General features: G+C 45.2%; 1 protein-coding gene across 1 annotated transcript in view; it reads right to left on the reverse strand.

Moving 5' to 3' along the window:
* dnah9l (dynein, axonemal, heavy polypeptide 9 like) overlaps positions 1 to 22,500 on the reverse strand; it is a 53,584-nt gene that overhangs the window by 15,094 nt on the left and 15,990 nt on the right. Inside the window, exons 29-60 of the mRNA XM_042081639.1 lie at positions 22,198 to 22,324; positions 21,804 to 21,956; positions 21,436 to 21,561; positions 21,130 to 21,237; positions 20,918 to 21,049; positions 19,922 to 20,082; positions 19,325 to 19,481; positions 18,499 to 18,644; positions 18,125 to 18,241; positions 17,532 to 17,670; positions 17,071 to 17,163; positions 16,515 to 16,709; positions 16,143 to 16,220; positions 14,644 to 14,776; positions 14,397 to 14,524; positions 13,828 to 13,976; positions 12,515 to 12,665; positions 12,055 to 12,186; positions 10,940 to 11,113; positions 10,305 to 10,509; positions 8,754 to 8,919; positions 8,475 to 8,577; positions 7,639 to 7,878; positions 6,568 to 6,729; positions 4,688 to 4,881; positions 4,032 to 4,194; positions 3,085 to 3,208; positions 1,878 to 2,020; positions 1,497 to 1,658; positions 995 to 1,228; positions 366 to 512; positions 1 to 110 (exon numbers count right to left, since the gene is read on the reverse strand). The exon at positions 1 to 110 is cut by the window's left edge and continues 4 nt beyond it. Of these exons, the coding sequence (XP_041937573.1) occupies positions 1 to 110; positions 366 to 512; positions 995 to 1,228; positions 1,497 to 1,658; positions 1,878 to 2,020; positions 3,085 to 3,208; positions 4,032 to 4,194; positions 4,688 to 4,881; positions 6,568 to 6,729; positions 7,639 to 7,878; positions 8,475 to 8,577; positions 8,754 to 8,919; positions 10,305 to 10,509; positions 10,940 to 11,113; positions 12,055 to 12,186; positions 12,515 to 12,665; positions 13,828 to 13,976; positions 14,397 to 14,524; positions 14,644 to 14,776; positions 16,143 to 16,220; positions 16,515 to 16,709; positions 17,071 to 17,163; positions 17,532 to 17,670; positions 18,125 to 18,241; positions 18,499 to 18,644; positions 19,325 to 19,481; positions 19,922 to 20,082; positions 20,918 to 21,049; positions 21,130 to 21,237; positions 21,436 to 21,561; positions 21,804 to 21,956; positions 22,198 to 22,324 (4,752 nt within the window). The remainder of the gene's footprint in view (positions 111 to 365; positions 513 to 994; positions 1,229 to 1,496; positions 1,659 to 1,877; positions 2,021 to 3,084; positions 3,209 to 4,031; positions 4,195 to 4,687; positions 4,882 to 6,567; positions 6,730 to 7,638; positions 7,879 to 8,474; positions 8,578 to 8,753; positions 8,920 to 10,304; positions 10,510 to 10,939; positions 11,114 to 12,054; positions 12,187 to 12,514; positions 12,666 to 13,827; positions 13,977 to 14,396; positions 14,525 to 14,643; positions 14,777 to 16,142; positions 16,221 to 16,514; positions 16,710 to 17,070; positions 17,164 to 17,531; positions 17,671 to 18,124; positions 18,242 to 18,498; positions 18,645 to 19,324; positions 19,482 to 19,921; positions 20,083 to 20,917; positions 21,050 to 21,129; positions 21,238 to 21,435; positions 21,562 to 21,803; positions 21,957 to 22,197; positions 22,325 to 22,500) is intronic.

Raw genomic sequence — 22,500 nt, forward strand, 5'->3', positions numbered from 1 at the left:
TTGAGTGTGTTCAGTGCTGCGTTGGCTGCCTGTAGGGCGGGCTCTGCCTTGGCTAGGTCATTCTCACTCTCCTGCTGCTGCTTACTGACCTCTGCCTGGATAGCAGCTACCTGCCGGAGCAAACACACACACACACAAACACACACACACACACACACACACACACACACACACACACACACACACACACACACACACACACACACACACACACATTTTTCATTAGAAGTCAGTAATGTGTATGTGTGTGTGTGTGTGTGTTTGGGGAATCTTTTATGTGTGTGTGTGTGTGTGTGTGTGTGTATGTAGGGGTGTGTTTTTTATGTGTGTGTGTGTGTGTGTGTTTGTGTGTGTGGTGTACACACTTTCTGTTCCTCTGCGTCTGCGGTGCTCCTCTCTATGTTGAGTTTGTCTGTCTGCTGTCCGATCTTTGCGATGAGGGCCTCTGTGTCGCTGTTCCGCTGGTGCAACTCCACCTCCTGCACCGCCAGCTTAGCCTTCAGGTCCTCCACCTGAGAGAGAGAGAGAGAGAGAGAGAGAGAGAGAGGGGGGGGGGGAGAGATTTCCTCAATGTTCTTAAGTTGTCATTGTTATTGTTTTGTTTTGTGCTTTCGCAACACAGAGTGAGAGAGAGGGAGAAAGAGAAGAAAGACAGAAAGGAAGAGAAGGAGAGAGAGGATGAGAAGGAGAGAAAGAAAGGGTGAGGGAGACAAGGGTAAAGGAGTGGAGAGAGTTGGAGAGATCATTGTCACTCTAATTTCTAATTTAATAAAGTTTCTAACTATTGTGTGCCAAAAACCTCACACTCGAGTAGAGTAGTAGTAGAGTAAAACTAACAAAGATCTAACAAAATGACAAAATATGATTAAATGAAAAAAAACACATTTCAACAATCACATTTACAGTATTCAAGTACATAGCCATCCATGTAAGTCAAGTCAAACAAACAAGGGCAGCTAAAACGGAAAGACCCAGCAACCCTCTCTCCCCTGACCTGGGACGCTGTGCTCTGGAGTTTCTGCAGACCGTTCTCCAGCCTCTCCATCTTCTGGGTGAGCTCCCGCCTTTTTGTCCCCAGCAGGTTGCCGTAGAGCTTCATGAACTCCAGGAAGCTCTTGGGGGTGGTGTAGTTGAAGTGCTTCTCGTTCTGCTGGTACTTGACGCTCACCTCGTTCACGCTGGTGTGGGCGAAGGAGATGAACTCGCTGATGGAGGCCTTCACTTCAGGCTGCATGGGTAGAAAGAGGTGGGAATCAGGCTTGCGCGCGCACACATACACACACACACGCAAGCACACACACACACACACACACACACACACACACACACACACACACACACACCATTCCAGACTGTTGAAACACCACACAAACATACACAAACATATACAGACAGACACACATGCACACACACACAGCTCCAGACTGCTGACCATCCCAGACCGTTGAAACACCACAAAAACACACACACACACACACACACACACGAACACACACCTCCAGCCCGCTGATCTTCTCGATGAAGGTGGTGCTGACGGACTGCAGTGCGAGCTGAGGCCAGGCGTGGAACCAGTCGATGGCCGTGCAGTTGACCAGGGCGGGAAACTTACGCGCCCTCGTCCTCAGAGTAAAACCAACTGGGGAGAAGCACAGCACCACCTGCAAGGGGGGACACGGCAACACGTGTTTCAGTGTCCGGTTGTGGCTGAATCATTTTGATGAAAAGTGAGTGAGCTGAGCTGTTGCCATCCTCTTGATTGAAAATAACTGAATTTCCAGTGTATGCATATACTAGGTGTGTGTGTGTGTGTGTGTGTGTGTGTGTGTGTGTGTGTGTGTGTGTGTGTGTGTGTGTGTGTGTGTGTGTGTGTGTATGACCTTCAATTGCCGTCTGATCCTCTCGATGAAGAAGTTCCAGCAGTTTTCCCTGGTGTCCAGCAGCCCCAGGCCTCTGAGCTCCAGTCGGATGGACGCCACAATCATGTCCACCTCCTCCTCCGTGAACAGGTCAGGGATGTCCCCTACACAGCAAACAAGTCAAGTCAAGTCAAGTCAAGTTTATTTATACAGCGCATTTCATACACAGAGGTCATTCAATGTGCTTTACATAAACAAAACTAAACAATTATAACAAATAAAAGCATAGAAGGGCGATATAGTCAAAGAATAGTTCAAAAGGTAAAGATCATAATAAAAAGAAAACATAAAACACACAAGGTAAAATCGTTTAAAAATAGAGAATGATTAAAAAGACAAAAGGTAGAATAATTTTCAAGACAGATTCAGAAATGATAACTCAGTGCAGTTAGCAGAAAGCATCTGAGAACAGTTTGGTCTTAAGTCTAGATTTAAAACTGGCTACAGTTGGGGCCTTTTTAATGTCATCTGAAAGTTGGTTCCAGAGCTGAGCCGCATACAGTAGCAGCTAAAAGCTGCTTCACCATGTTTAGTTCTAACAGCAGGTTTTACTAAAGGTTTTTCTCCTGAGACCTGAGAGGTCTGGAGGGTGTGTACTGCTGAAACAAACACACATATGGAACACCAGATTGAATTGCTATTCGGTCAACCATCTTCTATGAAGCAACAACAATCCTTTTGATGTACACGTATGGAGGGGTGGGGCGGGGAGGGGAGGGGCGGGTCCGTTGTTTGAGAGAATGAGAGAGAGAGTTGTTTAAGGAGAGGCTGTTGTGAATCAGTTCAGAAGACTTCATGTAGGCTTACTTAAAATGGTAAAAAATGTAGAAACTTAAGACATGATAGTCACACGAAGGTACCAGTGTGACCAATGAACATTTTTAGTCACACTGGCCCTGCTAAAAGAAACAAACACCTACAATATGTGTCTGGTTCTTAGCGAATCAGTGCTCATGTTACGGTTCTTCAGGAAGTGCTTTTGTTTTTTAAGTATATTTTTTGGACCAATGTCACTCAATGTAGACTGATCAGTTGAGAGTGAGAGTAAGTCAGTCGAGGAGAGAGAGATGACCCTTAGGTCGGAACTGAACCCGGGTCCCTGTGGACACTTGTACTCGACTGTGGTGCGGCTACTGCCAGTTGTGCGCAGTGGGTGCTTTTGACATACCTGAGGCTAGCATGTCATTGATGAGCACCAGAAATCGCTCGTCAGGGATCTGGGCATCAGTGTGCAGAAACACTGTGCCAATGTTCTTCACTCCCACTTTGATGTACAGGGCAGCAATGTCACTCTGAACAGAAAGAGAGGGGGGGGGGGGGAAGAAAAGGAAAAAAAGAGTCAGTTTATTATTTTCCTGTTCCTTGTTCTTTGGCAACACTATCTAAAACAACAATGCTAGCAGAGAAACATGTAAGACATGTATTTCAATTAATCATAAAATGGCCCTGATATGTCACTAGACATTAAGAAATCATGTTCATTTCAAATACTAATATCACTGACAACAGTTAGTCCGGCCAGGATATTGCCATTTAAAAAGTGAAGTTGCAGCCCTCAACTGATGTTGATGTTGTGTTTTGTCATGTCATGTTGTGTTTTGGCCTGATGCGCCACCCTCTACCTATCTACTAATCACAAAGTCAGTAGTGTTTTGGCATCCGGGTCAGGGGGGAGGGGGAGGGGGAGGGGTTACACCGCTCTACAGTAATTTGAAAGTGATTGCAGTACCAGTTTTGGCCACAATCTTACATATGGTTCCTTTAAATTGAAATTACAGAATGGCTGATCAGCCTGCAAACAGAGTTATTAATGGTATTAATGTGCACGCAGAGAATGCTTCTTGTTCAGTGGTGGACAGTAACAAAGTAGATGTAATTCATTCCTGTACTAAAGTAACTTATTAATGTATCTGTACTTTACCAAAGTCTTTCTATTTGTTGAGACTACATTTCAAAGTGAAAATTCTTACTTATAAGAATTCTTAAAAATATAGAATCATACAATATGTGTGTGTGGTTAAAGCATAAGCCTACGCACACACACACACACACACACACACACACACACACACACACACACACACACACACACACACTGAAGTGATAGAGACTCACCCGGAGGTCTCCAATGCCGTAGCCCTTGCGTAGGGTGATCTGGAAGACCTCCAGGGAGCTGAGGAAGGCAGCCAGGCGGCACAGACTCTGTTTCCCGCTGCCCCCCACCCCAATGAGCAGCGCATTTCCATAGGGAGCCTCCAGGATACGGCTGATACGGCACCTGGGGCATACACCACACACACACACACACACACACACATACACACACACAGAGACACACACAGAGACACACGCAGATGATCAAGATAGATACTCACTGTTTAAGATACCCAATGTTTGCCACACTTACACCAAACAGAGTGCACAATCACACAAATACCCACATGCACACACACACACACACACACACACACACACACACACACACACACACACACACACACACACACACACAGACACACAAACAACCCACTTAAACAAAGAAAATATAAGATTAGAAGAGAGTAGGTTAGAAGAATGGAGAAGACAACAAAACTTAAGGTACTTTTGATTGAGATGAGATGAGAAGAGAAAAGAAGAAAAGAGAAGAAATGAAAAGAGAAGAGAAGAGAAGACACGAAAAGAGAGGAGAAAATAGAAGAGAAGAGAAGAGAAAAGAGAAGAGGGGAGAAGAGAAGAGAAGAAAAGAGAGGAGAAGAGAAGAGGTCCCTCACACGTGCTGCATGGCCTCCTCGAACAGCACCAGGTCCATGACGGCGTGCAGCTCGTTGTAGTGCTCCAGCGCGTCGCTCAGGGTCTTGTGCAGCTTCTCCCAGTCGGACACGCGGAAGTAGCGTGGCTCACGCACACCGTGGGCAAAGTGGCAGTAGATCAGAGGCTGGTGGATGAAGATGGACTCATCTATCCCCTAGAGCAGGGCATGAGTGGACAGGACAGAGAGTGGACAGGACCGGGCAGAAAGAACAGAAAGGGAGAAGAGGGGAGAACAATTTCTAACAACAACAACAACAACAACAACAACAACACATTGCATTTCTATAGCATGGCACCTAAAGCACTTCACATCGAAGGGGGGACCTCACTAACCATCACCAATGTGTAGCACCCTCCTGGGTAATGAACGGCAGCCATTATGTGCCAAAATGCTCACCACACCAGCTTGAGGTGGAGAGTGAGGGAATCTTGTCACTAATAACCAGTGTTGTGCGTGAACGAGTTCAAAAGAACGCGTTCATTGAACACGCTAATTTTTTCGTGAACGTTGAACTGAACGCAACACATTTTTTAATAAAGAACTTGAACGTGAATTAGTTCACATTATGTGTCATGAACGGCAGACATCACTGTAAATGAACGTTGGAATTTGTTTTCCTTTGAAAACTGAGTGACATCTGTTTTCTCTTTTGAAACGCAACGAGAGAAAGTTCCTCCCTCTATTCTCGCTTAAATCATGTATCACCAGACAGAAATGGTTTTGACATTGTGTTCGCAATGCATTGCGGGCAACGTAGTGCCCGGCTGAGAATAGTTGAATAGCATACTGGCTTCTGCACAACGTTACCCGTGATTAATTTCAGCAGAGCGGGGTAGGCATAGCAACGCCGCGTAGCAGGCAACGACGAGAGCGCGGAGGGCTGGATTTCATTGCACTAAGTATAGAACTGGTCTACCTTGTCTGTAGCCTACTGCTGCAAGTTTCATCACCTGGTAAGAAACCCACAATTGCAGTGTCATGAGCAAATGTCTACAATGAGAGAGAGGGGAAAAAAGTCCGCAACACCAGTATATGCTCCCAAGTTATAGTTTATTTACCGTGACGTTTCGGGCCCACTCAAGCCCTTCATCAGACGTGAGTCAACAATCCAAAGACACCCATATATGAAGAGTTCAGATGCAAAACCCTCTAAATCCGTCTGACCACTTTTCTTTTAAATGAGCATTTAAATTCAGGCTCCTATAGGTTTTTGCCTATAAATCGATATTTCAGACCAGAAAGAGAGTGGTATTTAGTGGGTTTAGAAGTTAAATTATTTGATTAGCGTATACTATGTGTGGAGAGCATCCCCTCACCATCTTTATCTCATTTTTGGACATAGGTGGCATTTAGAGGCTTTTGCATCTGAACCCTTCATATGTACAATTAAGTGATCACATGATCACACAGTGGTGTTACACAGGCAAGTAATTATCTACAATGAGCAGCTTCAAAGAACGTATAGTGATTTCTAGCTTGTAGTGTGAAAAAAAGTATTTATTTGAATATCTCACGAAAAAAGTCAAATGAACTGAACTTTGAACTAGTTCAGAATTAAAATTGTGAACTTTGAACGTGAACTGTTCACTTTGAGCATGTATGAACTGAACTTGAACTAGTTCAGAAAAGCTGTGAACTGGCACAACACTGCTAATAACACTTTCTCAGCAACAATGATAATGCCACCAGCTTCAAAGTGCAAATGCCCACAACAGATAGATTTTAACTCCAAATACTCCTCGAGTATGCATACATTGCATTTTAGAAAACTCCAGTGATTGTCTTCTCTTTTTATGAATGGCATGAGTAGTGTAGTGTATAGAGTGGGGCCTTTCTTACCTCAAAGTACCTCTTGCCAGTGTCCAGCAGGATCTTGTTGAAGAGCTCCACGTCCTTCTCCTCCATGAGTTTGTCGGCGTACACACGGGAGCTCTCATGCAGCCAGAGGTGCACCAGGTCTATGGGGTAGCGCACCGCCTCGGGCAAAGCAAACAGAATACCCTGAGAGAGACAACATGCATGCACACACACAAATGTAAATACAGTCACATGTCAGACTGATATCATGAACTGCGTATGTGTGACACGCCAATGGCCACTTGCGTGTTATCTAATGCATAATAACATTCTGCCGTGTTTATCAACGCCATAACCTAACCCTAGAGGGCGCCATATACTTGCCGTTGACATACATGCGGAAGTGAAATGATAAGTGGCGTGTTTGTTTACGCGGCGTTGACATACACGCAGATAGCTCAAAATGCGTGCAGATAACACGCCAGTTGGCTATTTTGGAAGTGGCATGTATATTTACAAAAAGTAGGATGCCGTAGCCTACTGGTTAGCACTTCGGACCTGTAACCGGAGGGTTGCCGGTTCGAACCCCGACCAGTAGGCACGGCTGAAGTGCCCTTGAGCAAGGCACCTAACCCCTCACTGCTCCCCGAGCGCCGCTGTTGATGCAGGCAGCTCACTGTGCCGGGATTAGTGTGTGCTTCACCTCACTTTGTGTGTGCTGTGTGTGTTTCACTAATTCACGGATTGGGATAAATGCAGAGACCAAATTTCCCTCACGGGATCAAAAGAGTATATATACTTATACTTACTATATATACTTTTTTTTTGCACAGACGCGTTTTGGCGCGTGCCTTCTTCAGTGTCAGAAGGCACGCGCCGAAACGCATCTGTGCAAATAAAAGTACACTGTATATGCATAGTGCGGCCTTTCTCCTACTTTACGTATTCTAACTATCCAGGCCAGCACTCTTAAAGTTTAAAAGTATACACATTGAGTGAAGCCTGCTCCTATCCTCACTTACTGTGTATATTTACGCAAAACCATGATACCATGTTGCACATATTGTATATTCACAAACACAAACACACACACACACACACACACACACACACCTGGAAGATGCTGGAGATGTCCCGGAGGTTGAAGATGTAGTGGAAGCGTATGGCGGTGGGCAGGAAGTTCTGGGTCATCTTCTGGTGCAGGCAGACGGCAGCCTGCGCCAGGGTTCCCACCGAGCGGCTCACCCCGTAGCTGTAGCCGCCCTGCTGGAAGTGGGCACTCAGCACACTGCTGTAGATGGTGGCCAGCGAGTCCGGCCCGGGGAAGTGCACCGCAAACACAGAGAAGTGCCTCTGGAGAGGGGGATGGAGAGGGAGGGAAGGAGGGAAGGAAGGAGAGAGAGAGAGAGAGAGAGAGAGAGAGAGAGAGAGAGAGAGAGAGAGAGAGAGAGAGAGAGAGAGAGAGAGTCCACTTTAGATTTGTGCCCTGATGTATTGTATGTATGTCTGTAAGTTTGTTGCCTATGTTGAGTCACTCAGAACTTGAACTCAATATGTTGTACTCAGACACAGACAAAAAAAAAAAAAAAAAAAAAAAAAAAAATATATATATATGTTCTTTACACTTTGTCCATGTAACCCTATCCGTTGTACCTGTATAATTGCTTAGATCCTGATACTGTACTTTTATGTAACAATTGCTTTGGCAATACAAGTGTCATATTTGTCATGCCAATAAAGCACCATTTGAATTGAATTGAATTGAATTGAGAGAGAGAGAGAGAGAGAGAGAGAGAGATGGATTTATATGAACATAATTTACATCATTACATCATGGACAAGCCTGTAGGAGAGATGAAGAAAGAGAGAGGTATGGAGGTGTGGAAGAGTTCAATTATCCACAATGACAAACAATGTATGTGAGAAGTGAAGGTGTCTGCTCCTGCTACCTGCAGTCTGGGGTTCACAGAGAAGCTGCCTGCTGTTGGGTTCATGCAGGTGATATACTGGCAGTTGTGGATCTCTTTCAGAACTAGTCTCTGTCTGTCATACCTGGATTACACACACACACACACACACACACAGATGAACAAGTACTGATGGACATATATCGATCGACAGTATATTGACAGTATATTTTTACATGCATGCACAACTATACTCGCACACAGAACAATGATTGAAATGTACATACACACTCACAAACACACACACACACACATACACACCAGTGAGAGTAGTCCAGGTGTTGCCTAATAAGTGTGTGGGGTTGGACTGTGCCATAGGCGTCCACCTCTGGCATGTTCAGGTCGTCCACAAAGTAGATGAGCTTCTTAGTGCCGGCCGGAGCAAAGTTACGACCAGCCTTCTTCTCCAGGGGCTTCTCAAGGACTCCTGTGGGACACAACAAGACAGGTACAGATTAAGAACACACACGCACGCACACACACACACACGCACGCACACAGACACACACACCTACACAACTATATGAAACATAACACACAGATTAACAGAATGCACACACATGCACACGTGCACACACACACACACACACACACACACACACACACACACACACACACACACACACACACACACACACACAGTATACAGGCGCATCAATATGATCATAGCCCTATAAGAGGCACTGCCAGAGAACATTAACTAGATTATATCAGAATTCACCAGTATGCCCTCTGTTTAACCTGACTTTTCAATCAGACTGACCTACACTATGTAGTCTGTTCTCTCAGAGGTAAAACAGACTGTGTTGGATTAAGAGAAATCCAGACAGGTAGGGAGGGAGGGATCGATCGAGAGAGAGAGAGAGATTGATCGATCAATCAATCTCTCTCTCTTGATCTCTCTCTCTCTCTCTCTCTCTCTCTCAATCTCTATCTCAATCTCTCTCTCTCGATCTCTCTCTCTCGATCTCTCAATCTCTCTTTCTCGATCTTTCTCTCGATCTTTCTCTCGATCTCTCTCTCAATCTCTCTCTCGATCTTTCTCTCTCTCTCTCTCGATCTCTCTCCCTCTCTCGTGTGTGCGTGTGTGCATGCGTGCGTGCATGTCTGTGTGTCTGTCTGTGTGTGGTACATCACTCACGCTGTAACATGTCTGTGTGTCTGTCTGTGTGTGGTACATCACTCACGCTGTAACATGTCTGTGTGCATGTCTGTGTGTGGCACATCACTCACGCTGTAACATGGCTGTGTGTGCATGTCTGTGTGTGGCACATCACTCACGCTGTAACATGGCTGTGTGTGCATGTCTGTGTGTGGCACATCACTCACGCTGTAACATGGCTGTGTGCATGTCTGTGTGTGGCACATCACTCACGCTGTAACATGTCTGTGTGTCTGTCTGTGTGTGGTACATCACTCACGCTGTAACATGTCTGTGTGTCTGTCTGTGTGTGGTACATCACTCACGCTGTAACATGTCTGTGTGCATGTCTGTGTGTGGCACATCACTCACGCTGTAACATGTCTGTGTGTCTGTCTGTGTGTGGTACATCACTCACGCTGTAACATGTCTGTGTGCATGTCTGTGTGTGGCACATCACTCACGCTGTAACATGGCTGTGTGTCTGTCTGTGTGTGGTACATCACTCACGCTGTAACATGTCTGTGTATCTGTCTGTGTGTGGTACATCACTCATGCTGTAACATGGCTGTGTGCATGTCTGTGTGTGGCACATCACTCACGCTGTGTGCATGTCTGTGTGTGGCACATCACTCACGCTGTAACATGTCTGTGTGTGCTACATCACTCACGCTGTAACATGGCTGAAGTAGTGTAGTAATTGAAGGGCACTTTAGCCACTGTATACTCCTCCTTGAGCTGGGCCACCTTGTCAGACACCAGGATGGTCTTACCCACCCCGGCGTTGCCCACCAGCATCACCGGCTTGCCCCTCTGGACCAGTAGGTCCACAAAGTACGTCAGGCAGATGGTCTCAGACGTGGGAACCAGCACCGTCTGCACCAGGGACATAGAGAGGGAACGAGTGTGTGTGTGTGTGTGTGTGTGTGTGTGTGTGTGTGTGTGTGTGTGAGTGAGTGAGTGTGTGTGTGTGTGTGTGTGAGTGAGTGACATGGTTAGACATGACATGACATGATCAGCTGTGTTGTAAAGCATCATTATCAGCTCTTTAGTAAGATGACAATGACAAATCACCCTTCTAACATGATGTCACCAAGGACCTCACTTGTAATAACAAGTGCATAAACAATCAGCTGTCTTGCAATGTGACATAACCATTCAGCTGTCTTGTAACACGACAGGACCAATTAGCTGTCTTGTAATGTGACTAATCAATTCTCTAGCATTATGATGTAACCAATTAGCTCACTAATAATTTCACTAATCAGCTGTCTTGTAACACGACGTGAACGGTCAGTTGTCTGACCTGCAGAGGGACATCAGGCTCCAGCTCAAAGGGGGGTGTCTGGTCGCTCCAGGAGGTGAACTTCTTGGTGTCGGGGTCGATGTAGTAATCAAAGACGGTGCCCTGGGAGGGGAACTTCACCGCACGCATCTCTTTACACCACCAGCGGCTGAACTCCGCACGGTAATCGATCAGCTGAGACAGCACACAAAACTCAGGTTCAAACAACATGCTTCATTTAGTCAGTTTTATTTCATATTTATTATACGGCTCTTCACAATGCAAGTAGAATGCTCCATTGACTTGAATGGGATTTCCGAAAGTTCTAGCGGTCATTATTTCTTGGGAAAGGACCTCTGAAAACAAGAATGACCGCTGACAATGGCAACGGAGTTTGTGCTTGGAACTTCATTTAAAAGTGAAAGCAGACGGTTGATCAGCTGTGTTCTAAAGAATGTTTGATTCAAGTTCATCGTGTGTTGCGAACTATTTGTTTCTCAGCAAAAGCCACGACGAAACGGTAACAAATAAGTGTAAAGAGACATATCATGGAGTTTATTTTTTCGTTTTGGCAAGTAGCCGTATAATAAGCGGGATAATGTATAGAACGCCGGTCATCATGGGAAAATAAGTCCCTTCAGGGCGAAACAAGACCCCTCCGCTAGCGCGTCGGGGTCCGGTTCGCCCTGTCGGGACTTATTTTCCCCATAATGACCGGCGTTCTATACATTATCCCTTACATGTTGAACCTTATTTAAAGCTCACAATCATATTAACTGAGTATGGCATTCTATCACTTCAGTTTTAACTCTCATAGTATGTTCTGTACTTAATGCATTACATGTCATGTTATATTGTACATAGATTGTATACAAAAGATCACATTTGGAACATTGCACTGTTTGTACTACTAATGAAAGGGTAAAGTAAACATTATGTTTATGTAGTAAGGCATTTAGAACTACACAATAATGCTTAAAGTAAGAGTTGGTATGCTTCTTATATGGAGCATCTGATGAGTAAGTGTGAGGGGTGTGTGTGTGCAAGTGTGTGAACATTGTGAGCAGTGTTTATGTGTGAGTGTGTCAGTGTGTGTGTGTGTGTGTGTGTGTGTGTGTGTGTGTGTATTTCCTCACATGGTCCTGAAAGAGAGCCCCTCCAAAGGCCCAGACGCAGGCGAAGACGAAGTAGAGCTCATATAGCTCCCGTGGCGAGTCAGGGGGGGTGTTCTCCTCTGTCAGCAGACAGTCCAGCAGGGAACACAGGGTCTGCCCCCCCCACACACACACACACACACACACACACACACACACACACACACACACACACACAAAACTATCAGTTATCTTGGCAGGTGTAGGTGTGTGTGTGTGTGTGTGTGTGTGTGTGTGTGTGTGTGTGTGTGTGTGTGTGTGTGTGTGTATGTGTGTGTGGCAGACCCTGATAAATGTACAACTGGATCCTGTATTTATTTGTGTGGCTGTGTGTTTGTGTAGATAGAGTGATGATGCGTGCAAAATTAGATCTGAGTGAGTGAGTGAGTGAGTGTGTGTGTGTGTGTGTGTGTGTGTGTGTGTGTGTGTGTGTGTGTGTTACCTGCACCATGCTGTTCTCTGGTATGGGGGTGATGGTCTTGAGATTACAGCGAACCTGCTCCAGACAGTAGGGCACGTACTTGTCAAAAAGGATGGTCAGATTGGCCCGCTCTGATTGGGCCTGCCGAGTGTCAATCCAGCTGGTTACATACCTTAACAACAGACACACTCATTAAGCATCTGACATTGTTTAGCATCTTAAAGACATAATCGGTAAATGGGCTGCATTTATACGGCACTATTCTAAAACGGATAGTTCCGGTCCTTGATTGTGATTGACTGAATCACGTTCGATGCCGTTGTAAAATGCAGCATAAACATAACTTGATAGAGAAGTTAAAGTAGCTGTGTCTCGACGTTGCTTGGCAACCATTCAGATAGAGGAAATATATTTCTTGGCGGAAGAGTGATTATCTATGAATAAATCAGTTCCATTTCTAGTTGCTGTGCCTTTACTTTATGAAACTTTGCCAGGTATTTATAGTAACAGTTTTAGAAAAGCAATAAGCCACTCGAGTCCGTAGGTTACACTGATTCTACAACAGCTAAGGGGGGTGGGGGGGGGGTTTAGGCACTCCGTGCGTCTTGCCTAACAACGCCCCTTAGCTGTTGTAGAATCAGTGTAACCTACGGTCTCTCGGGGCTTATTGCTTAATTCTACTCCTCTGAACACACAAAGTGTTTTACAGATGAATGCCTCTTATCCACCCACACATTCACACATCGAAGGGAGGCCGCCTTACAAGGTGCCAACCTGTACTGAGAGTGCGGTTTAAGTGCCTTAAAGACAGATATGCTCGTTAAGTGTGTAAGTGGGATTGTTACATGAAACACATACAGTACGGGGACCAAAACACATAGGGCTTCATTAGCTAAAAACAGCCATGTTAAGTAGCTCAGATGAAATGCCTGTTCCCTCAAAGGGATGTACGACACTCGTTAATGCTAACGAGAGAAACTAAGGAAGTGCCTGCAATGGCTAATTCTCAGTGAACATTCATAAGTATCAGGCTATGTGGAACAATGTGTGTGTGTGTGTGTGTGTGTGTGTGTGTGTGTGTGTGTCTAGAAAGTTTGCTCTTCACAGTAGAAAAATCATATTGTTCAAAAAAATGTCCCCCAAATATTACATTTTAACAAGTGTAATTAAACACTGTGGCTTTTATGAAAGCATTTATTCATGAAATTATGCAATGAGACGGTCGCCGGCTTGCTAGAACATTGGCATTAGGAATATTACTCTTGAAACACTCATTCCAACTCATGGAAGTCATTCCATGGCTTGACCTCTGACCCTGTTTCCATGACACTCACGAGCTCCAGCCAAGGTCCTGGGGGTTGACATAGAGGATGCCCGCCCTGGACACAGTGGCCGGCGTGGCAGCGCTGAGGTGACTGATCTCAAACATCAGACGCATGGAGGAGGTCAGAGAAATACGCTCATTACTGGCCAGCGTCAGCACCTACAGTACACACAGACACACACACACACAAACACAAACACAACAGTAGAAGCCAGACTTACTATTGACATAAGTATAAGTAAGTATATATACTCTTTTGATCCCGTGAGGGAAATTTGGTCTCTGCATTTATCCCAATCCATGAATTAGTGAAACACACTCAGCACACAGTGAACACACAGTGAGGTGAAGCACACACTAATCCCGGCGCAGTGAGCTGCCTGCAACAGCGGCGCTCGGGGAGCAGTGAGGGGTTAGGTGCCTTGCTCAAGGGCACTTCAGCCGTTCCTACTGGTCGGGGTTCGAACCGGCAACCCTCCGGTTACAAGTACGAAGCGCTAACCAGTAGGCCACGGCTGCCCCACATCAACTCTCCCACACACACATAGGGTTATGCTGTTGTTATGGTGACCAGCAGACCTTGTTGTCGTCCATGACTGTGTTCAGGGATTCGATCCACATGGGGTCTATGTCCCCATCCAGAACGATCCATTTGGGTCCGTCATGAGACATGCTAGAAAGTTCTCTCATGGTGGAAGAGAACAGGCCTTGGAGGGGGAGACAGAGATAAAATACAAGATCAAACACTCTTATATTCACAAACAAACACACACTGTCCTCTACAAAACACACATACACACACACACACACACACACACACACACACCATCTTTCCACTCGCGTGTGGCAGGGTGTAGGAACCCGAAGAGCTCATCGGTGGTGACAGCCTTTGGGTTCATGTCGTTCCACACAGGCTTCATCCTCAGGTTAGAATACGTCCGATGGAGCGTCTTCAGAATCTGACCACACACAGAGAAAGCTGACATTACTGCTCAGACATACACCAGAACAATCTAATGAAGACACTAACTTCAACTGAATTAAAAACAAAACAGGACAATCAGAATCAGAATCAGCTTTATTGGCCAGGTTTGCGTAAACAAACAAGGAATTTGACTCTGGTTAATCTTTGCTCTCAAAGTACAGCACTCACTTAACATATAAGAATAAAAAATTAAAAACATTAAAAGAAAAAAAACAGAACAGTTAGAATAGAATGAAGGGCAGTAGAATATGGCTATGTATAAGAATAAATGCAGTATGTACATTTGCAAATAAATAGACACTAAGGTATAGGGTAATGCAATTGTCCGAGGGGGGTGCGGCTGGGGATGACCACCTCCTTGTTGTCCCTGTCAAGGTGGCCAAGTCGTGGACACCTCAGCAGGCACAAGCAAGATGCAATATACAGTTGAGGGTGGGAATAGTGCAATATCCGTATAGACTGATTAAATATAAATATAGTGCAAGGCAGTTCAGTCAGTGCAATTATAATGTATTAAAGGAGCATCAGTAACTAAATTAAAATAAAACTGGGCAGTAAGAGAAGTGTCTGTAATTCACAATTACGTCCAGCTCAGTCCTCCCAAGAGTGCTGTCTGCATCTACTATACCACAACTCACCACAGGCACACCAGTCTAGCAGCCTTTTCTTTTCACTTACTACACTGAGTAGCCTACTAAAGGGACCTTTCATGTCAGGGACAGTAAGTGGGCTTCATCACATAATGGCAGGTAAACTCTGTAAGGCTTTATTGGCCTTCTGCCTGTCCCAGTAATAAGGAATGTGCTTAACATGACACCCGGCTTTATGGACATTATACCAGAAATGTACATTTCCTGTCCTGGGATTGTTTCAATGAATGAAACTTGTATAATCGTAAACTGACAAGATGATAGATTTCTAGGAGTTGTTATGTAAAAGGATATGTCATTCATTACATGTAGGCTCTTAGATGTTTATTAAAAACACTTTTGAAAATTCCAATTCTGAAAAAAAATAATGTAACAAATGTAGGCTACATCTTTCAGTTTTGTTGTGATAAAGACTGATGTTTTTTTTTTTTTTAAATGTAAAACAATACAAATTTAAGTTGTTTTCGTTCACATCAATATATTAAAAATACAATAAATGAGAATGTATAACTGTCCCCAAGTTTTCGTCATGCCCCATCACGCTTACATAAAACACTACATAAAAAATGCAAAAGTCCGCTATAGTTACGACTCAAAGGCTGTGACATCATTTGACCAAGGTGATGCTAAAATTAATCAAGGGTAAGTCCTCTCATTAAATTATTTGACAATTATTTCACACGGCTTTACCTGACTCTTGCCTGTTCCAGGTCCCCCCACTACAAACACAGAGTGCCGGACAGCCAACAGCTCCTCCAGCTGTGTCACCTGCAGGGAGAGACAGAGTGGGAACATGTTACTGGAGCCCATCACAAGGGCTAACAGAGGTGGAACTGAGGGTGGCACATACAGTCCGCATTTTATTATCAACAATGCCATTACAGTTCACAAAATATACATGTGTGTGCACACAGTGCAAGAAGCTGCTCTCATAACAGGTGTGAGAAACACACACACACAGAACACACACACACACACACACACACACACACACACACACACACACACACACACACACACACACACACACACAAACCCACAAACACACACACACAGAGTGACCTTTAGGATGAAGTTCTCCTCTGGCTGCAGACGAAGCTCGGAGATGGCCTGCCGCACAGCCTGCTCCAGCTCGGTGTCCCTTTTCCGAGGAACGTCCAGGAGGGGAAAGAGGTCACTGATGAGCCCCAGGAATATGGGAACGTCGCTGGTCACAATCTTGGGCAGGTTAAAGTCCCGCAGGGCGCGCATCAGTACCTAGAAATATGTAGACACTCTGCTATCTGGGACTTTCATTAAAGCAACACAATGAAAGAATTGGTTTTATACACCTTGTTGCCCATTTTGGGTACCCGTTGGGTACCCATTTAGCGTCAGTGAGGCAAGAAGGGTCACATGCACAGACAATGACGTTGGCATAGTTGGACAAAATTATGTAGTGCAATACCAGGCATGCCAGGCACACATTAGCAATGTCAGAGACACCATTCTCTATATTATCAGCCATGTATCATCAAATAGAGTTTGGAGCTGTTATTTTAGTAAAGAACAATACATAAAATAACTGTATTGTGTAGTAAGTTGAGTGGCGTAACCTAAACTCCATTCCAGGAATTACCTGCTCCTCAGGCTTGCTTCTGTCCCCTCGCTTCAGTGAGCCTGCAACCACCAGCACTGACTTGATGGCTCTGAGACCCCAGTCATAATGATCCTGAAGGTAGAATCATAATGTGTTACAAGTGCATTCAATCTGTTAAGTGTTCGTGTGTGTGTTCATGTGTGTGTTCATGTGTGTGCGTGTGTGTGTGTGTTCATGTGTGTGTGTGCGTGTGTTTATACTGTATATGTGTGTGTGTGTGTGCAAGTGTGTGTGTGTGTGTGTGAGAGTGTGTGTGTGTGTGTGTGTGTTCATGTGTGTGTGTGTGTGTGCAAGTGTGTGTGTGTGTGTGTGAGAGTGTGTGTGTGTGTGTGTGTGTGTTCATGTGTGTGTGTGTGTGTGTGTGTGTGTGTGTGTGTGTGTGTGTGTGTGTGTGTGTGTGTGTGTGTGTGTGTGTGTGTGTGTGTGTGTGTGTGTGAAACCTGTTTAGAAAGCAGCTCCTTGCAGAGAGTGTACAGGCTGATGAATTTGCGAGCCAGCAGCCGCGCATCGATGAAGCCCTCAGCAACCAGCATGATCTCACAGATCAGCTCAAAATCAGGGATGACCATCGCACACGGCCTGAGCAGGAGAGAAAGGGGGACAGAGGGAGAGAGGGGGGAGTGACACAGACAGAAAGAGTGATCAAAGCAGACAGACAAAGAGAGAGAAAGAGAGAGAGAGAGAGGGGGGGAGAGAGAGAAAGAGATCAAAATGTGATCAATGAATGCCTGTCACTGTGCACTAGTATATGAAACGGATGGACTGATGGAGAGAACTTAAAAAAAAAAACAGCCAATCACATTGATCGATCGGCCTCCACGCATGCAGCAATGTGTTGATTGACAGGCACTGTTTGACCCAGAGCCGCTCACAGAGGAACATTTTGTTGAAAGTGAAAAAGTGTTGGAGTCGTTTTAAGGGCTGGGAAGGCCAGTGTGACTTTCTAGGAGGTCAGTGAATGAGAATAAATTGGTGGTGGTGGTGGTGGTGGTGGTGGGGGGTGGGGGAGGGGTGAGGTGGCCTATTATTCAACCTGAACAGGGCCTTGAGATTCTCTGGGAGTTCTGTTCTGCCAGCATAACCGGGGTTCAGGGTGATGAAGATCCCAACGGTGGATTTCAGCTCAATCTCCTCCCCCAGGAACTGGAACCTGATGAGACGAGAATGACCACACAGGTGACAACCTCCTGACACAGTGCCACGACTGGTCCAGCCTGAGGACATTTCTCAGCCCTATTCCCCAGATAGATAATGGCAATAAAACTCAACTCAATGATCAACAAAGTCACACACACACACAATCTCTCTTATACACATCCACACACACACACACACACACACACACACACACACACACACACACACACACACACACACACACACACACACACACACACACACACACACCTCTGTCTCTTATTGCGAATGGCATCCTGAATGGTCTTGACCTGCACAGCCACCACAGACAGCACCTCTACTGAGATCCTGTTGAACTCATCAAAACAGCCCCACACACCAGTCTGGGCCAGGCCTTTATAGATGTTCCCTATGGACTATGGAGAGAGAGAGTGAGAGGAAGAGAGAGATGGAGAGAGAGAGAGAGAGTGAGATATTAAGACACAGCTACTGAGATACTGTCAGTAGCAATAAAAAGCAGTTTTTTAGTCGATTTGTTTTTAAAGTAACTGGTAGCGACACTCGTTCCATTGTAAATGTAAATAATCAAACAACCATATCTGATTTCACAAACAGTGTTGGACCTATTCGCTTCATACAGCAGCTGTGCACTATAATGTACTGTGTAAAGCTTGATAAGCATTTGACAAAAAATCACTAGTTCAGCCAAAAGTGTCACGATCCTCATGTGGCTTTGGTACCTGGGATGCCTATAGTGTAGATTGCATTTGAACAGAGTCCGCTGACACCCCTTACGGATAAGGGGTTGTTTGAGTTTAGCTGCTAGTGAAAAGGAGGAGATCAGGGAGGAGATGGAATGCTTTGGAACAGCAGGTAATGAGAAAATACATCTCCAAGAGAGCAGACGTGGGGGGAGTGATGACTGTCAATCATCATCAATACAACAGCATTAAATTCACTGACATCTGTGTGAGTGCAACATTGGACATCTGTTTGGCTGTGTGAACTTGAGTGTGAATGGAAGAGCCAGGAATGCTCCATGAAAATGAACCATTAGCATGCTGGACCTGATTTCTTCACCGTAGCCCCTCCGTACCTTGTAGTCCATCTGTTCGGAGCAGTTGAATACATAGACCATGATGCCGAGGGAGCGGCCCAGGTCTTTGGTGGTCTCGGTCTTGCCAGTACCGGCGGGTCCAGAGGGGGCGCCACTCATGGTCAGGTGTAGGGATTGGGTCAGCGTGATGTAACATCTGATCATGTGACAGGAAGAGGAACAGACAGGAAGTAGTTTGCGGTCAGAGATGTTCTAAAAAAGGAGAGTCCAATCTTCAGGTAAAAAAGTGCAACTGCTAAAAGTGATGTGCTTTAAAGTGCTTTAAAAACAAACCAGCTTCCATCAGATCACTGAGTTGACCAGTGGTTTGGGAGACCGGAGGCTTTTTTGTTTGAATGGAATCCTATGGGTTATATCTGACCCAAGCTAAAGCTAGTTAGCCATTATGTTTATGTCAATGGGAAAACTGCTAAGATTGCTATCCTCCCTATTAGAACATCTCTGTTAAGGTGTAACACAACATAAAAACATATCACACAAACATCTACATAAACGTGTGTGTGTCTTTATGTCAGTCTGTCTGTAATTTCAGAAGATATATGGGTATGGGGCAGCTTCTCTGCTTGTGTGTGTCACCTGTCTGTGAGAGGGGTGATGACCAGACGCGTGGTGTTGCCAAGGTACTCATATGAGAACTGAAACTGGGCATCACAGATGTTGACCAAGCAGTGTTTCAGCTCCTCATCCCACCGATGCCGTAACTGGGACAGCCACGCAAATGCCTGACCGTTCATCACCTGCCATGGAAAAAAATAACAACAGATGCCTAAAAACAACAAATCCTGTCTATACTTTCACACACTTTTATCTCTATTCATGTGCAATAAAACCAGCAACACTCATAAAAGTTCACAGGTTTGACAGATATGAATTTGACAGATATTGACTGTTTCAATCTGTTCCTGATCAGACTTTAGTGTAATGCTACAAAATATAGACTTTTGTTTGTTTGTGCAGTTGAAAGGGTCTATAAAGGGGGTAGTATAATTTGCATGGTGCAGGGACTTCTCAGCTTTTAGAAGCAACCTCAAACATTGCAGCCTACCAGTGCGTACAGAACAGACACTATGCACTAAGGAAACCTAATTCCTGACAAAAAATGCTATGGACAGACACTAGCACCTACAGGTATGGGTTTTAGCCCACTGGCCTGCACGCCCTCTTCCCACATCCAAGATTACAAGTTGGAGTTTGCTGTGGGACTGTTCCGTCACACCACATAGGGTAACATAACAGGAGACTGTATACATTGGAAGTGGAAAAATCTAGAGTATGCTTCCAAGAGCTCAATGAGATTAGCATTATTTTGGGAATACTTCAGGAATTTTAGGATAAATGTTAAGTAGAATTTGCTTGGTCAAACTGTGCTTTTGCGAATTACATTTTATTACTAACTTGGCATCTAAGAACGATTGGGCAAGTCAATTGATGGCTGGCTATTATATCATCTTGCCAATAGGACAGCAGTGGAAAATTAGCCGGCTGGCTAACACTGGCACATTTACAGAAATGTTGATCAATGTGTGTTGTCCTTATACATAAATGAAATGAAATGCAAGCATGCCGTCTCACCCTCTGGGTAATGAGCTTGGCCACCACGTCTCGAGCGTGCACATCAATGGTGCACAGTGTCATGACCTTTTGTCGGTCACCAGGGGTCAGATCGCCCAGGAGCATGTGGATCAGGGAGTTCAGCTGGGTGATCTAGGGACACACACACATATTAACACACAAGATAACAAACATACACATTAGCACACATATGTATGCACAGGCAGACACACCTGTTTCTTGTTGTAGTCTTTCAGGGCAGTCTCAAAGCCCTCCTCTACCCGCTCAAAGGCGATGCCAACGTCAGTGGCCCACCAAATCTGACTGCCAGTCAGGACCACCTGTGTTAAGAGCAGGCTCAAGTTACTCAAACATACGTACTTACTCATACACACACACAGACACACAGACACACACACACACACACACAAACACAGACTCACCCACATGCACACTCACACTCAATCTTTCTCTCACATACACATACACATACACATACACATACACATACACATACACATACACACACACACACAAACCTGTGCAGGAAAATCGAGGAGCCACTGGTCTCGTGGTTTGTCCTCGTAAGCCGAAACGGCCTCCATGATCTCCTGCCGCACTGTCCGGCGCATGGTAGCCTCCAGTGCATTTAACCAGCTCTCTGCCTGGGAGACAGATGAAGTAGACGAAAGGGGTGGGGACGAGAGAGGGAGATGTAACTGTACTGTGAGTGTGAGTGTATAGCATCTTAAGAGAGAGAGAGAGAGAGAGAGAGTGTGTGAGTGTCTGTATAACTTTGAGTGTGTTTGTGTGTATTTTAAGAGAGAAAGAGAGAGAGAGAGAGAGAGAGTATGTGTCTGTGTCTGTCTGTGGTGTGTGTGTGTCCGTGTGTGTGTGCGTGTGTTACCTGTCCCTCACAGACACATGGCTCAGAGAAGGGCACATACTCCCTCTCGCGGCTGTACATCCCTATGGCAACGGCTGGCTCCCCCTCCCTCTCCTCACCCTGGAACTTCAAGTCTGCCAGGTTATCAAAGAGCTTCAGCAGGTGCCGGGTGACCTGTGCGCACATGCACACACACACACACACACACACACACACACACACACACAAAGATTCACAAATCAACATACACACATACAGTACACACACACACACACACACATATATAAATTAATTCATAACTCTCATAGTAAAGATGACTTTATTAGTGTACACACACAAAGGGAAGCGACTTTTTGACCGGACGTGTGTTAGTATCTGTACTGTTTCTGAATTAGTATGGAGTATTATGGGCTACCTGTCTGGGTTGTGTTCCCTTGGAAACAATCTCCAGCAGATCAGTGGCAGACACAAAGTAGAATCGTGGGAACGTCAGCCTCTTAGTCTCCAGATACTCTGCTAGAGCCTTCTCGCACACAGACAACCTAAAACACACACACACACACACACACACACACACACACACACACACACACACACACACACACACACACACACACACAAAGTGTGTCAAAGTGTGTAGTGCTTTATCTAGATACCCAAATCACTTCACAATGAAAGAGGGAACCTCATCACTTCAACCACCACCAAAGTCTAGCAC

Source organism: Alosa sapidissima, chromosome 23, assembly GCF_018492685.1.
Source record: "Alosa sapidissima isolate fAloSap1 chromosome 23, fAloSap1.pri, whole genome shotgun sequence".
Lineage (NCBI taxonomy): Eukaryota > Metazoa > Chordata > Actinopteri > Clupeiformes > Clupeidae > Alosa > Alosa sapidissima.